Raw genomic sequence first — 14236 nt, 5'->3', positions numbered from 1 at the left:
TGAACGACTCGGGCTGAGTTGATTAAGTACTTCGTTGTCCATTTTTTTGAAAAACAATTCTGAAAATGTTGATATGTTGAGGATTATTAAAATTTAAGGTTTGATAGAGGTTAAAGATGTTCTGAATGATGAAAACAGCAGAACAGAGAATGAGTTATCTAGCACGTAGAGAAATATATAAATTAAGGCAAGTCCCTGCGAATTTCACTTCTCGGATCGCACCAAGATAATAAAGTCTCAAATGCTACCAATCGGAGACACTCAAAGAAATTGTTGAAGAGATGACGCACCTTCATATTACTGACGTGTCTCCAAATTGCCTTCGGGCGTCTTTTTCTTCTTTTTCAACTTCTTATTAATCTTTGAATTCCGATTTCGTGATTTTGATCTCTTCAAAGTTAATTGCCGTAAGTCCCTTTTGTGATTAATGACAATCGACAATAAATTCAAGTCTGTATCTATATTCTGTATATATATGTATATATATATATATATATATATATATATATATATATATTCTGGATGCACTTTACGTAGTTCGTTTTTGAATCAGGTTAATTTCTGTTTGCGCTTAGACAAGGTTTTTCTTTGCTGAAAGTTTTGAACAAACTTTCGTTACACAGCTTTTCAAAAATATCTGTGTTTCCAATTCGTCTATTGTACACAATCGCTCGAAAATGATCTCCAAAAAATGTCAACGTTTCCAATAATTGTCCAACAGTCTGTGGTGAAAAGTTATTACTTCGATGCCCACTTAGTGAATTGCTTAACACATCATGCCATAAAACTAAATCTTTTCTTCGCTGAAGATTTCCAGGTAATATCAGATGCTGTAAGTTTTTGTGCGGTGACAGTATTTGGATTGAATCTGAAACCTGTTTGATCAAAAGTTGATATCTGAATTTTCTTTTTTCAAGCCCGGAAATTTTTCGATAGCTTGGTATAGACAGCTGGCGCCAATAATAAATACATTTGGGTTCTTTCGACGAAGAACACGAGCAGTTCACATTCGTCTATTTTAAACAAATTGATGATTGACAAAGTTAACTTTCAAATCTTCCGCCGGAATCTAAAATCCCCTATAAGCGGGGTTAGCCAATGAAAGTCTTGAAGTTTGCTGCAATGTACCAATCTTGAAAGGAAAACACAGGATAGTGGAAAATAAGTATTAGTCAACTAATTATTCATAAAAGACTTATTGAATGGTCGTTGGGCACTGGACACTGTAACTATAAGGAATTTTATTTTGTATATCTAGGGGCTGCATTTCAAAATTATTTAAACTGTTTATCAGAAAGATCCGTGTGCTTTGTTGTTTCACCCATTGTTCTTACATTTTGCGTGGAGATAATTAAAGGCAATTTTTCATCTTAAGAAATAAATGTTTTCTTAGTTTTTTTGCTAACAAATTTTCTTTTTTTTCCTCGATACCAGTTTGTATAATATTCGGTCGTCATAAGGTTTTACATATTTTTTTGAAAAAATTTCATCCAAATTAATTATTGTGTTTGTGACTTTTGTCGGTGTGCCTACTGGTAGGTAAAATTTGGCTGTGAGCTTGTAGATTTTTAAGAGACGCAAAGCGATAGCTTGGGCTATTGTCGGCCTTCTGTTTTTGTTTGAACAATCCAAAGTTTTGAGATTGTATTGATGTGCTATCTTTTCTCGGTCAGTGAGAGGTCAATTTAGAGTTGTGATTTTAGTGACGCTGAAGTAGTAGAGGGGGCGTAGAAATTGTGATTTTAGTGTAATCGGTTTTATTTTATTCAAACTACCTTTAAAGTGGATTTAGACCTTGGTGCATGAACAATTTTTCAGTTTTTCAGAGGCTATTATTTTTTGCGTGCGTCAATTTGACTTCTTTTTCAGTGTCTCCTATCAGATATGTGAGCTAATAGCGTCTATTGAATGAATTATTCAAAGGGCAGCTACAGCTTTTTATTACTTTGACACTACTTTGGCACTTTGTAGTAATAAAATTTAAGTGAATATTTGAGTTGCTTTGCTCACTCCAAATATTGCTGATATCCAATTGCTTGGTATCATTAATGACAGGTCTTGACAGTCGCTAGTTTGAAGTCAATTAAATTAATTTATAGAGTCATTAATAAGTGGGTTTTCATGACTTTGACACTATTTGTTCAAATTTTTGTGAATTTTCATGTATTTGTTGTCTTATTTAAGCGCATTTGGGACAGATCACATTGGCTTATAATAAAAATTAAGTTGATCGGTGTAATTTTTTCAGCTTAAAGCTATTGTCTTTCTTTTTTTTACTTAAACGCGAATTGTTTTCAAATGCTATTATTTTTTTGGTTTTTGTGTTGTTTATATTGTTGTCGTATCTCTGAGTTTCATTATTGACAATTCTCATCAGTTGATAAGGAAACTAATTCAACGCAGCTAATGGTTTCAGGCCATAGCTACTGCTTTCTATGAAGTTACTGTGTTCATTTAAGCGAGTTTTTGAGTTTTACTTGTATTCTTTTCTTTTATTCCTGTCTGATCACTTTTCCTCGGAAATTGCAGGTGTCCTTGGTTGCTAATGTAGATTTATTTAATTGAAAATTTTAGTTCAGTGCGTAGCTTATGCTTTTTGTGACTTAGACTGTTTATATTTAATAATTATAAGACAGTTGTTTTTGTGATAAATGGTTTTATCTCTGTTTTCCTAATATTTAGTCTCATTTATGACACGTTTGTGTGGTTGCTAATGGAGAAAAAGTGCATCTATTTAGGTGCTTGAATTCATAAGAATTGATTTTTTTGTTTTGAAGCTGATTTTTTTAGTTTTGCATTTTTTGTCGTTTTTCTTGTAGTCTGGTCGCTCACTCTGAAAAAATTCAATTATAGCTGGCCTTTTAGTGCGGCTTATTTTTGGTCATTGTAATTGCTTTAATTTTGAGCTTTCTTTGTCGTTGACTGAAATACCGTTTGTTTTCAAGTTGTTTAAGTGAATTTTTGATTGTTGCCTTTATATGTAGTTCTATTTTTCTCCAGTCATTAGAACTGCTAAGTGATATTATACGACTTTTAAATATTTATGGTATGCTGTGATTATGGATTATGTGTTATTAAACTTTGATTCCACTGATTTTCAAAAATTGCCTGATTTCCATTATCATTAGTCTTCCTCTTTTGCTTAGTATTAATATTATTGTTTCTCAAAACACTAGATCTTCGAAAACCGAGTCTTCTAATTGTTTCTTTGATTACCAACCAAGAAGTCAAAGGTCGACCTTTTCATGGACTTCTACCACTCAGCAGTTGAGTTAGTTTGTGTAAAATTTTAAGGTTTTTGGCCAAATCAGAGAAACATTTGTTCAATTATTTTTATTGAATTTCAGGACTTGTCCTGTTATGGTTTTTCCTGCTGTCATTTAGTTTTGTGCTCATATTGAGTATTAAAAATGAGTATTATTGTTTACATCATGTTTATCTGGGTATTGGACTAATATAAAATTTCCAAGTAATAAGATGGCGTTTGTTTCGAGCAGCTACCTCTTGACGTGGTGCATTTCTTAAATTGTTAGAAGCGAAATGACTATGATTTTACGGTTAATCAATTAGCCAAATGCAAGACAGTAGCGTGTCGTTGAGAAAGGTGAACTTTAATGTTGTTCAACTGTAACAATTTGTTGATCGAAATGTTTCAGATTGCAGGATAGCTAGCGAGGGAGCCTCGAGATCAAAACCGAAGAGACCTTTGGACTCCAGGTATAATAACCTCACCTATTATCCCAACATAGGTTGTTGACATATCACCCTTACCACCACCGCCACCGCCAACAGAGTAATCAAACAATCTTGTCTCCTAAGTTGATAGAATTTGAGAGAATATCAATACGTGTACTGTTTGGTAATCTGAACTTAATGGTGAAGAAATTAAGTCGAGTTTCATAGTGTCATACATGTTGCTCGGTAAGCAAAGTTATGTGGCTTTTATAAGAATGTATTACACGGCTGTCCTAATCAGATTTGATAAATTCACAACAAAGTGGTTTGAATTTGAAGCATTTTCTACAAAGCGCAATATTTTATTCAATTATTAGCGTTATCAAAATTATAACAGTTCGAAACTCATCGATAAATCTGATTGGCTTAATATAACTCATATTTCTAATATGTCTGTAACTACTTTCTGACATGAATCAGGTCAATTTGTTTCAATTTGTTAATGATTGCTGTCTTGACTATTTAGTAGTCACACAAATTTAATCCCGATCCTTATTTATCTTCAACTCATAACTTGAAGTGGGTAACTTGCGATGTTTCTCAGATCCGACAAGAACTTTGGAAACAGCCAGCCTTTTGTATCCCCGGCCAGCCTTACCCCAGAACTGGTCCGAAACAACGTTCTAACCCTGCTGCATAGCAACCCCATGGACCAGCCCCTTGACGACTTTGAGAATGACTTCCAACAAACTTTTGGTTACTCCTTAGCTTACCACGCGTTACCTCAACTAGGATTCTCGAATGTCCAGGAGTATATGTCTTTTGAACTGGGAAACGTCGTTAGGTTTTGGCTGGATGCGTCCAATTCTGTATTTATGAAATTGGACGGGCAAATTCCACTACCTGATAAGAATATTCCTCAACCTACGCCATCGACTGTTGCGCCAGCGGTGCCCGCTAACCAGTTCCAATCACCTGTTCCGGAAATTAGCGCCAGTCCCTGGAGCTCTTCACAACTTGATGATGCTACTAAATCCGTCCCTACGCAAGCTTTAACTGCCAGCATGGGTCTTGGAAACGGTACGAACCTTTCGAGTAACACTGGGATTGGAAACAATTCCTCACTTGGAATTTCTTCACTGGGATACCCTCTTGCAAAAATATCGGAACCAATTGATAAGCCCATTATGTCCTATTACGAATACGCGAAGATCGATTTCTCAACTGATATTATTTTGAAAGTCTACCTTGCGCATTGTGAAAATCCTTCTAATTTAGTTGTTCAAATTTGTGGCGATGGGTTTTCTTCTAGTTTGGATGATTTGAACGATCGGATGAGCATGCTTTACAGTGATGCAAGTAGAAAACATCTCTACGAAGTGAATGACGCTTTCTTCTCTATCGGTCAATGTTGTGTTGCAAAGTACGAAAACCTCCATTACAGAGCAACCATTTTAAACGTCCTATCAGCTTCTAAGAAGTGCGTTGTCTTGTATGTTGATTACGGCAATGAAGATCAAGTGGATTGCAGTGATATTTTGGCTTTGCATGAGGATTTCATTCAGCTACCGATGCAGGCCATTCAGGTATGTGCTTTCAGATCTTGGTGGTCATAAATTAGTGTAACTTCACTCTTTTTTTAATTCGGTTTAGAAGTCCTTGCCTAAATTTTTAATTTTTCTGCAATCTAAACACTTTTTAAAAGATTTTAAAAGGGATGACCGTTTGTATGTATCTGAGACTAAATGAATCAACAAGGATGCTCGTTAATGTGCGTTCGCGCATGATGTTCCGACCCGAGCTCATCGACTTAATTGTCAACTTGATGAGATAATCAAAAATAGATGTTAGAGTTTTAAAAATCGTAACACAACCGAACTACTAATTGATTTACATAACACCACGCCCCGATGCAGCGCTCACAAAATCTGCTACTAGAAACACTACGAGGAAAAAAACAAACGACAAAATAAGCAAAAACATATTTTTTAGCGAAAAAAACACCAATATTGACCACTCACAAAAACTTATATGAAAACGCATATTGTCCAACAAACAAAACATCAGCTACGACATGATATCAGTGGAAAAAGGAACCAATATTACAAAGAAAGCCAATTTTTTTTGAAATTACGAGAACTCGTGACATCGAAATCATAAAACTAATAGTAAGTAGTTTAAAACCGCTAACAGATTAATTTTGTATGCAAGAAAAAAAGAGAGGAGTTCTGTTTTACTGAGATTAACTGAGTTCATGGAAATAGGTTTAATAAAGGTTCAAATTTTAAAATTCAAAAGTCTTAACAGCCACGAAATTCAATAGCTCTCAGCGAAAGTCAAAAAAATACGCACAGTTATTCCTCAATGAGAATATGTTTGTCAATCTTAAATCATCAATAAGACATCAGAATAAGTCTTATGATTATGAAAACAACAACAAAAGCTGGCAAAATCCAAAAATTCTGTAGAAAAGTTCAAGAAAGTGTTGGAGCCATTTAAACCATAAACTTTTCTCTGAATACTTTAGCTCTGATCCATTTAAAGTCTTTTTTAAGCCACTAGGAACTATAAATATTAGTATACTGTGATAAAAATTGAAATGTAATCAAAATTATAATAAAAATGTCCAAAAATTTTTAAAAAAATTATGAGAACTCGTGTTATTGAAGTCATAAAACCAATTGTTGGAAGATAAAACCGCTTACCAGATTTTTTTTAGTTGCAGTGAAAAAGATGGAGGTCCTGTCATTACTGAGACTGACCTAGAGTTCACGAAAATAGGTTTAAGGTTAACAATAAATGTTAACAGCCAATAAATTCAAGAGCTTTCAATGTAATCCAAAAAATACGCTACGTTATGACTCGATGGGAGGACACGAAAGTTTGTCATCAATATGTTTTCAATAAGACATCACAATAAGTCCTATGGTTATTAAAACAACGACAAATACGAGCAAAAACCAAAAAAAAATTCAGCAGAAATGCGAATAGAAAGTGTGGAAGCCATTTAAACCATAACCTTTCTCTGAAAATTTTATCTATGATCCATGGGACGACGTCTTCTCTAAGCCAATGGAAACTATCAATATTAGGATAATAAGATTTTTTTTCAAAAGAAACCAAAATTATAAAAAAATCCGATTTTTTTTAAATTTTGAAAACTGATTTTTTTGAAGTCATAAGACACCTAGTTAGCAGATAAAACCACTTACAAGATTAATTTTGGTTGCTTTAAAAGGAACATGGTCTTGTCATTACTGAGACTGACTTACTGTTCATGAAAATAAGTTATCGGTTAAAGTTCAAAAAAAATCGAAAAATTGTTTTTTAAAGTCTTAGCAGCCATTGGCTGTCCACTCACAGAACAATATAGGTTTACCTAAAGCAATTTAGGAAGTCAATCGCCCTTGTAGTTAGTGAGTCTATGCCATAAGACTCCCAAAATTTATTAAGATCTCAAAAAGAAAATATTTCATTAAAAATTTCAATAACTCAAGAGTTCAATACAAAAAAAAAGCTCATGAGTGATCCCTTGAGAACGAATATTTTGTTCATTAGGTTTCAGTTTACTGTAAATGAGGTTTGTCATTAACAGAACCTCGAGATGAAAAGTGACTAGTTTCTAAATGACTAAAATGACAATATTGAATAGGAAAACTTTTCTAAATAAAAAACAGCTCTCAAATTGAATTCGACTTTTTTTATATTGAAGTTCCCCATGAGACCAGAACTAGCCTTTTTATCGGTCTATTGGTAGCACAAAATTGATTCATTTTGTAGCGTGAAATGTAATTTTGAAATAATAATTTTATAGAAAGGCCATAATTTGAAAAATTTCGCTAAAAGCGAACAAAATCATGTAAATATCACGGGCTTTTTAATGATACCACTCACATATCTCTACGATGAATATATCGATCGGCCAAAATGGACTGAACAAAAAAACCCATTTGAGTATATAGTTCCTCCCCCCACAAGTGGGTCGGCACAAATAAATGGATGCTTTGAAACGCATCTGACGTTATATTTGTAGCTTAAAATTTTTGAATCTAAAAACTGAATTTCGGAATTTGCACGGTTCATTAGAAAGCGAAGGTTAAAAGAATTAAATTAACTTAGCAAACAAGTTTTTAGCAAGTATTTAAGTTAAGCTGGTTTTTGTGTGCAATCTTTTTGCAACTGATTTTTCGTCTGATGGACGAATTTTCTTTTTAGAAATTGAATTTTGCAATTAAATTTTCCTAGAAGTTCGGTTTTCCATATCTTTTTCCTTTCAAAGATATCTTAAAACAGAGAGAGTCTTTAATTGCCCTCGTACTTAGTTTCAAGCAATTATTGCAAATGTGTGGCTTTTTAATGCAAATTTTTGGATTGACGGTTTTTGCGCTTTTGTTTTAGAAGATTCTTTGATTTGTTGATAAGTAGATAAGTAGTTTTAATAGCTCTCGAACAAGAACAAAGTTTGTAGCAATTACATTCTTTGGTTTGTTGATAAGTAGATTAGTAGTTTTAATAGCTCTCGAACAAAGTTTGTAGCAATTAAAGTAGTCCTGCTGATCTTTCTATGCATTTTTGTGACCATTCCACCCGTATCTCCGCATGCTGGACCCCCTCCCCCGTTTTCCACGCCACCCTTTTATTAAGCTTAAGCTAGCCTCCCTAAGCCGCAGCTAGTTACTGACAAAGCACACCTTTCGCCAGTCGTTCGAGAGCATTGCTCCCGCCGTTACTTGGTTATGTTTGGTAGTTTTAATCATAGCTGACATCTCGCAGCGATGTTTAAATTCTAAGGTTCTTAATTTTGGTACTTTTATTTAGGAAAGGTCTGTTTTCAAAATTTATCCTATAAACCTTGTTTACCTCTTGTTTTAAATCCGTTCATGTAATCCAATTTTTTGTTTATCCTAACTTTTCGGCTAAAGAATTCATATTTTTAAGCAGCTGTGCAGAATTGGTGAAAGGTTACTACTAGAAATCAAAAGTGATCACACATTCGTTATAGGTTGTCACTTTATTCTTAGTGGCAGTCTTAATTATGTTCATTTTTGTAGCCACAGCCCCGGTGACAATATAGCTAGTTACAGTTTACCCCGAATGTTTTTTGATAGTCAGAGGGCAGTCGGCTATTAATTGCTTTCAAACGAAGTTTGGATCTTTCTGTTTGCTCCCCCCCAGCTTAGTTGGGTGCATATTATCTGCACACCGCCCCCACTCGCACGTGCCATTTTTTTTCAATGATTTTTGCTATATAGTGGCATGATTTCTGTAGGGGAATGCATAGCGTAAAAGATGGAGCAATTAATAGCTTATAGCAATTGTTAATCCTACGGTCTTTTTTAATGCGATTGTTTTCTGAGGCTTTCAACTTTTCGTCCTCATGCATTAATTAGCTGAGTATGCATTTCGTGCATTAAATAGCTGAGCAATGCAGCAATAGCAATGCAAATAGCTGAGCAATGCACGCCCTAATTCTAGTATCCCTAAGCAACAGCTGGCTACTAATGTGAACCAATCGTTTGAGAGCAATTCGACCGGCGTTAGTCGGTAATGTTATATTTGTAGCCGCTAAGCGATAGCGTGGCTTCTTTAAATCTCTATGTGGTTTTCGTCTTGTTACTCGTTTCGTTTCTTCTTACGACCAATTGATCGCGTGGCAAGAAGTCAAAGGATGTCTGTTTTCTGTTACTTCTACCATTCAGCAACTGATTTTGTGTGTCGGACATTTGCTGCTCTTGGTATAAGTTTTGAGGTCCATAGTTTAAATTTTTTTGTGCTTAGCTGACTGAACTCACTTTGAACTTAGCTTTTTGAACTCACTTATTAATTTATAAATTGAAAGTTGAACTGCAATTGAAATTTAATAGAGGTCACCCAAAGCATAGTTTGAAATCAGAAAGTTTATTTCGAATATCAGTTTTCTGCCTTTGGTCTCGATAGTCATTTTTTAGCTAGTAGGCTCAACAGTCTATTTCGTGGCTATTGTCCGACAATCTGGCTTTGTGGTTTCTATTAATATATCATTATAAGGAATTCCAGGATCAGTTGAACTTTGAAATTTTAAAACAAATGTAAAAATCTTTCGGGAGATGCTTTTACTGAGGATCTATAGCAGCAGCAAAATTTGTAAAAAGTATTTAGTGAGCAAGAGTTTAATGCACTTTTCTAGTAATGCTCGTAATATATAAATTTTATAGTGGTTTAGAGTAAAAATGCTTCGCTTATCTGCCGCCCTTTTCCGGAATCGGGAACTAGAATGTTTTGCTGACAATTGTAAGATTTCTAACGATCTGAGGATCTCAGATAGTAAAGACAAATAATTGAAAACAATCTTGGCGTCCTCAGCTCAGTTTGGACTTTTCAGGTATCATTGGCCCATTTAGCACCCAGTGGCACTACTTTGCGATGGATCCCTGATGCAAAGACTGAGATAGACGAGTACCAGGACATGGTTCTAGACTGCAAACTGGTCCATGTGGACTCGAGACAGCTATTTGTCCAGCTATCTTACCAGGGTCAGTCTCTGTCTGACAAACTACTGAAGAGTGGCATTGCCAAGTACCAGGATTTAAACTACGGCACTTCCAATACTATAACGCACTTTCCTCCCTGTTCAAGGTCAGTGTTATAAATTCTGAGCAAAACAGCACATCGTAAACCTCAAACGCACATCCTAAACACCTGCTGTAGTATTATTGACTAAACTTATATCCATCAGTGAGGAGTTGAAATTAATATCTTCTGAGAATATGCGATTTTTTTTTACTTCGGAGAGTATGCAGGCGCTAATAATTGTAGTCTGGCTTTATACATGTGCAACTAATGGCTATATTTACCTTTCTCAATTGTGTTCTTTAGATACCAGAAGCTGGACTTTGCAATGAAAAGCAATAGGCCTGACTCACGACACATGTTTGCTAGTCCCTCTGTTGATCGCCCTCCACACAGCTTGATCAATTCGCCAGCCAACCCCTCCACGCATTTTAACATTGGATCGCGGCCGTCGCCTAGTCGCTCCCTGCTCTCTGCTGGAGATAAATCTGCTAACTTGACCCCAAGCAAATCGCCCCCAGCCCCCGCACATATCCATGGGAAATCGATAACATCCCTGGCGTCTAAACTGGGCGCTTTGTCAACCGGAGATGGGCAACTTGGAATTGGAGGACAGCATTCGTCGAGTAACGGGAGTGGAGCCTTGTCTTCCTTGAATGCAATCGGAAGTGGCAGTGGATCCTCTGCGTTCCCCTCACAGCTGTCAACGTATTTGATTCCTTCGACTTGTTTCCAACCGAATGTGGCAGTGATAAGTCCTGCCGCGCCGCCTGCTATTTCGAACAGCCCTTTCCCCAGTTTTAAAAACACAACGCAAAGCATGTCTAAGATTTCAAGCATGTCAAGTAAGTTGATCAGTTGATTAATTCCTCAAGTGTAATCTGGAGACGAGATTCGTCATTGCTCAAATTGCTTTAGTTATGAATAACTTGGTGCTTTTTACTAGACTAGTCAGATATGTGCCTCGCTTCTATGCAGCTAACAAAGTCGTCGCTTCTTTGCCTGGAAAGTATACTGTAAAACCCGAAATGACATGATCCGAAGCAATGATATATAGCATGATTATAAAGATGCAATATCCTTTATTTGGCCATATTCTGCCAAATTTAAAGGAAAAGCCACAAGACGTGCTAATTTTGATTGACTTGCTGCTGAAAAATAACTGTCAACTTAATTATTTCATATGCAGAGAAGTAATTGTCAATTAAAACTGAAATTGATTAACTAAAACGAACGTTTTCGAACATTGCGTTCATCGTCAGGTTTAAAAAATTAAATGAAATCATTTACAAAGTATATAAACTTGTCTTAGACTATAATTCTAAGAAATGAGTTAAAGTAACATTTGAATTTTTGAAATTATTTACAGTTAAAATCACATTTACAACATTTTATTTACACTTATTACACTAAAATCAATTCATTTTTTATTCCGGATTTTATGAAAATCCCGGGTATAATGCTTTCTATTCCTGAAAAGGGATTTTTTACTTTCATTCCTATCTGTTTTTATTTTTACTTTTTGGGGTTGACAAAATTTCGAATTAAAATGTACCAGAACATTTTTGTATTTGAACTACTACTTCAATGTCAATTCCCGCCCCCGATACTCATCGCGCGTATTTAATTGCGGTTTCAGCTTTTTGATGTAGATCGCTTCTATCGTCATTAGTTTTTCAACCCCGCGACATGCATCAAGAATCTCCCATTTTATAATTAAAACACATTATAATTAAAACACTAAAACATTATAATTAAAACACTAAAACATTATAATTAAAATTCCCACATAATTAAAACAAATAAATTGTGACAATGTCTAATTCGCTTTCGGAAGCACGGGACCTTAATTTTGTCTGGCCAGTTATGGCGTATCATGTACCTGATAAAAGATCTTAGACTAAACTGAAACTTGATTTCAGATCTTCCGCCACCCCCAAAGTCACTCCCCCAACCTCAGCCACCCTCTGACATGTCCTGGGAGGGATCAAAAATTACCAGACACACCATTGACGACCCAGTAACTGGCAAATGGAACATCCACGTAATAACTGGTGACTACCCGGGAATCTATATCTCTATGATTGAACGTATGAAGCTAACCGGAGAACCACCGCAATATCTGCTATCTCACCAACACTGCATTTTAGTACATAAAGGCTTTGAGTCTCTTTACAGTGAAATGCAGAACCTAAACTTGTTATATAATAATGAAATTATTTTGTGTGATTTGGACCGTACCTATTTGGCGCTAAATGCATGTTCGCAGACAGTTTTGGCAAATGATTTGCTGGACGGTCTGTTTGACGTTATTTTGAAGGCTACGGGGCCTCTAAAACTGACCTCTACCAGTTTGTGGTAAACTTGAGTTTTGTTTTTGTTCAGAGTTCATTTTATTAATTCTAACTTTCTGACTTTCTACTTGTTTTTCTCAGTTATTTTGTGTTTTCAAAATAATAAGGGCTGTTTTTAATTGCTCTCGAACCAAGTTTGATAAAAATTATTTCAAACATGTCGGTCTTTTTATACAAAATTTTTGCTTGACCCGTTTGAGTCTTTGGGTGACTTATACGCCCCTGATTTTTTCGGTTTGCGTGATCTAAGTTTCTCTCTCATTCACAAGTGTCATTAGATGAGCTCATGTGGTGGCAGCTCACTACTAAAAGTCAAATGAAGAGTGCGCGGAAATTGGTGTATTTTTTACTTTAAATTTTGTTAGTGGTTAAAGTGGTACATAATAACCTCTAATGATGTCATTTGAAGCCTCCCTTAGTAATTTTAGATTCCCTTTCACCGACTGAAGCAGGCTGCAATAGATCGAGCTACCACTAGTCGTTTGAGAGCAATTCTTCAGACGATAGTTGGTTATGTTTGTATTAGTTTTTTTGGAATCATCTTTACCAAAACTTTCTGATCCCAAACTTAAATGTTCTTTCATATTTTTTTGGAGCTAAGCTCAATTGGCAGTCGTTGACTACAAAGAGCTAACTGAAAATTCTGCATGAGGGTTAAATATATTTTTTAACTTGATATCATAGTGACCATCTCACTTACGGCTCTTGCGCGCGTGACGTCATTGCTCACTCTATCTATCAAAAGCTTTTAGATCATTTGCGTTTGAATGACTATTGAACTTTAAAACATGAGTTTAATTTGAATTAGATTAAGGACAAAGAAACTTGTATTTTTTATTAAGGTAGCTAATAAAAAAGGTTTATGTAATGCAGCCGGAATTCGAACGAGCCATATTAAATTATCGCTAGAAGTTTTTGCGAATTTTTAAGCGTTGTCAGTAAATTTTTCAATTCATTTCTGCGTCTTTCTAACTGTATTTGAACACAAACACCCCCACATGGGTGCTTCTAACTGTATTTCAACACAAACAGCCCCACGAAAGATAGATTACAAAGAGTTCAATTAAAAAATCCCATCCCCTAAAAGGGTCGTCGGTCAACTCGGGGGCAACAAGTGTACTCCTATGTATATTTATAAATCCTGGTAGTAGTCAAAAATTAAAGCACCAGATGCGAAGATAGAAATTAAAGCATCAGAATTGTAATCAAATTAGATACGATAAATAGCAATTAAAATATAATGTGTAGTAATTTTGAATCAGTATTAGGAAAAAACAGAAACAATTATGACAACAGCTTCCCTTCCTCTACAATGGTTCCTATTGACGCTTCCACTGCAGGGCGATGGAACATGGAGCACGCGCCATGGAGCATGGAGCGCGAAACTTATTTTTGTCCTTATGTCCGTGATCACCTAATGAACATCGATCATTAGATCTCAACTAATGACCATCGGTTGCCGATGGCGATATCACCTGACGACCATCGGATGCTTAGTTTAGATTTAAAATATTCGTTAATTGGTCTCGAACGAAGTTTGAAGCATTTGTAAACGTCTTTTTGATATACTAAATTTTTGCTTAACCGTTTTTGCTCTGTTGTTCTGGAACATTCTTTCCCTCTCGTGACCTTTTCATGCTTGACTTCTTGATCTTCGC

The 14236-nt window shown here is 35.5% G+C and overlaps 1 protein-coding gene across 1 annotated transcript in view; it reads left to right on the top strand.

Moving 5' to 3' along the window:
- LOC142339460 (uncharacterized) overlaps nucleotides 1-12643 on the top strand; it is a 105949-nt gene extending 93306 nt beyond the window's left edge. The window contains exons 3-7 of the mRNA XM_075389499.1: nucleotides 3657-3717; nucleotides 4280-5261; nucleotides 10037-10290; nucleotides 10531-11069; nucleotides 12147-12643. Coding sequence (XP_075245614.1) covers nucleotides 3657-3717; nucleotides 4280-5261; nucleotides 10037-10290; nucleotides 10531-11069; nucleotides 12147-12586 — 2276 coding nt within the window. The 3' untranslated portion in view covers nucleotides 12587-12643. The remainder of the gene's footprint in view (nucleotides 1-3656; nucleotides 3718-4279; nucleotides 5262-10036; nucleotides 10291-10530; nucleotides 11070-12146) is intronic.
- Nucleotides 12644-14236: the final 1593 nt, after the last annotated feature.

This window comes from Convolutriloba macropyga, chromosome 5 (genome assembly GCF_964194025.1).
Source record: "Convolutriloba macropyga chromosome 5, txConMacr16.3, whole genome shotgun sequence".
NCBI lineage: Eukaryota > Metazoa > Xenacoelomorpha > Acoela > Convolutidae > Convolutriloba > Convolutriloba macropyga.
This window is presented reverse-complemented; position numbering and strand designations above follow the sequence as displayed.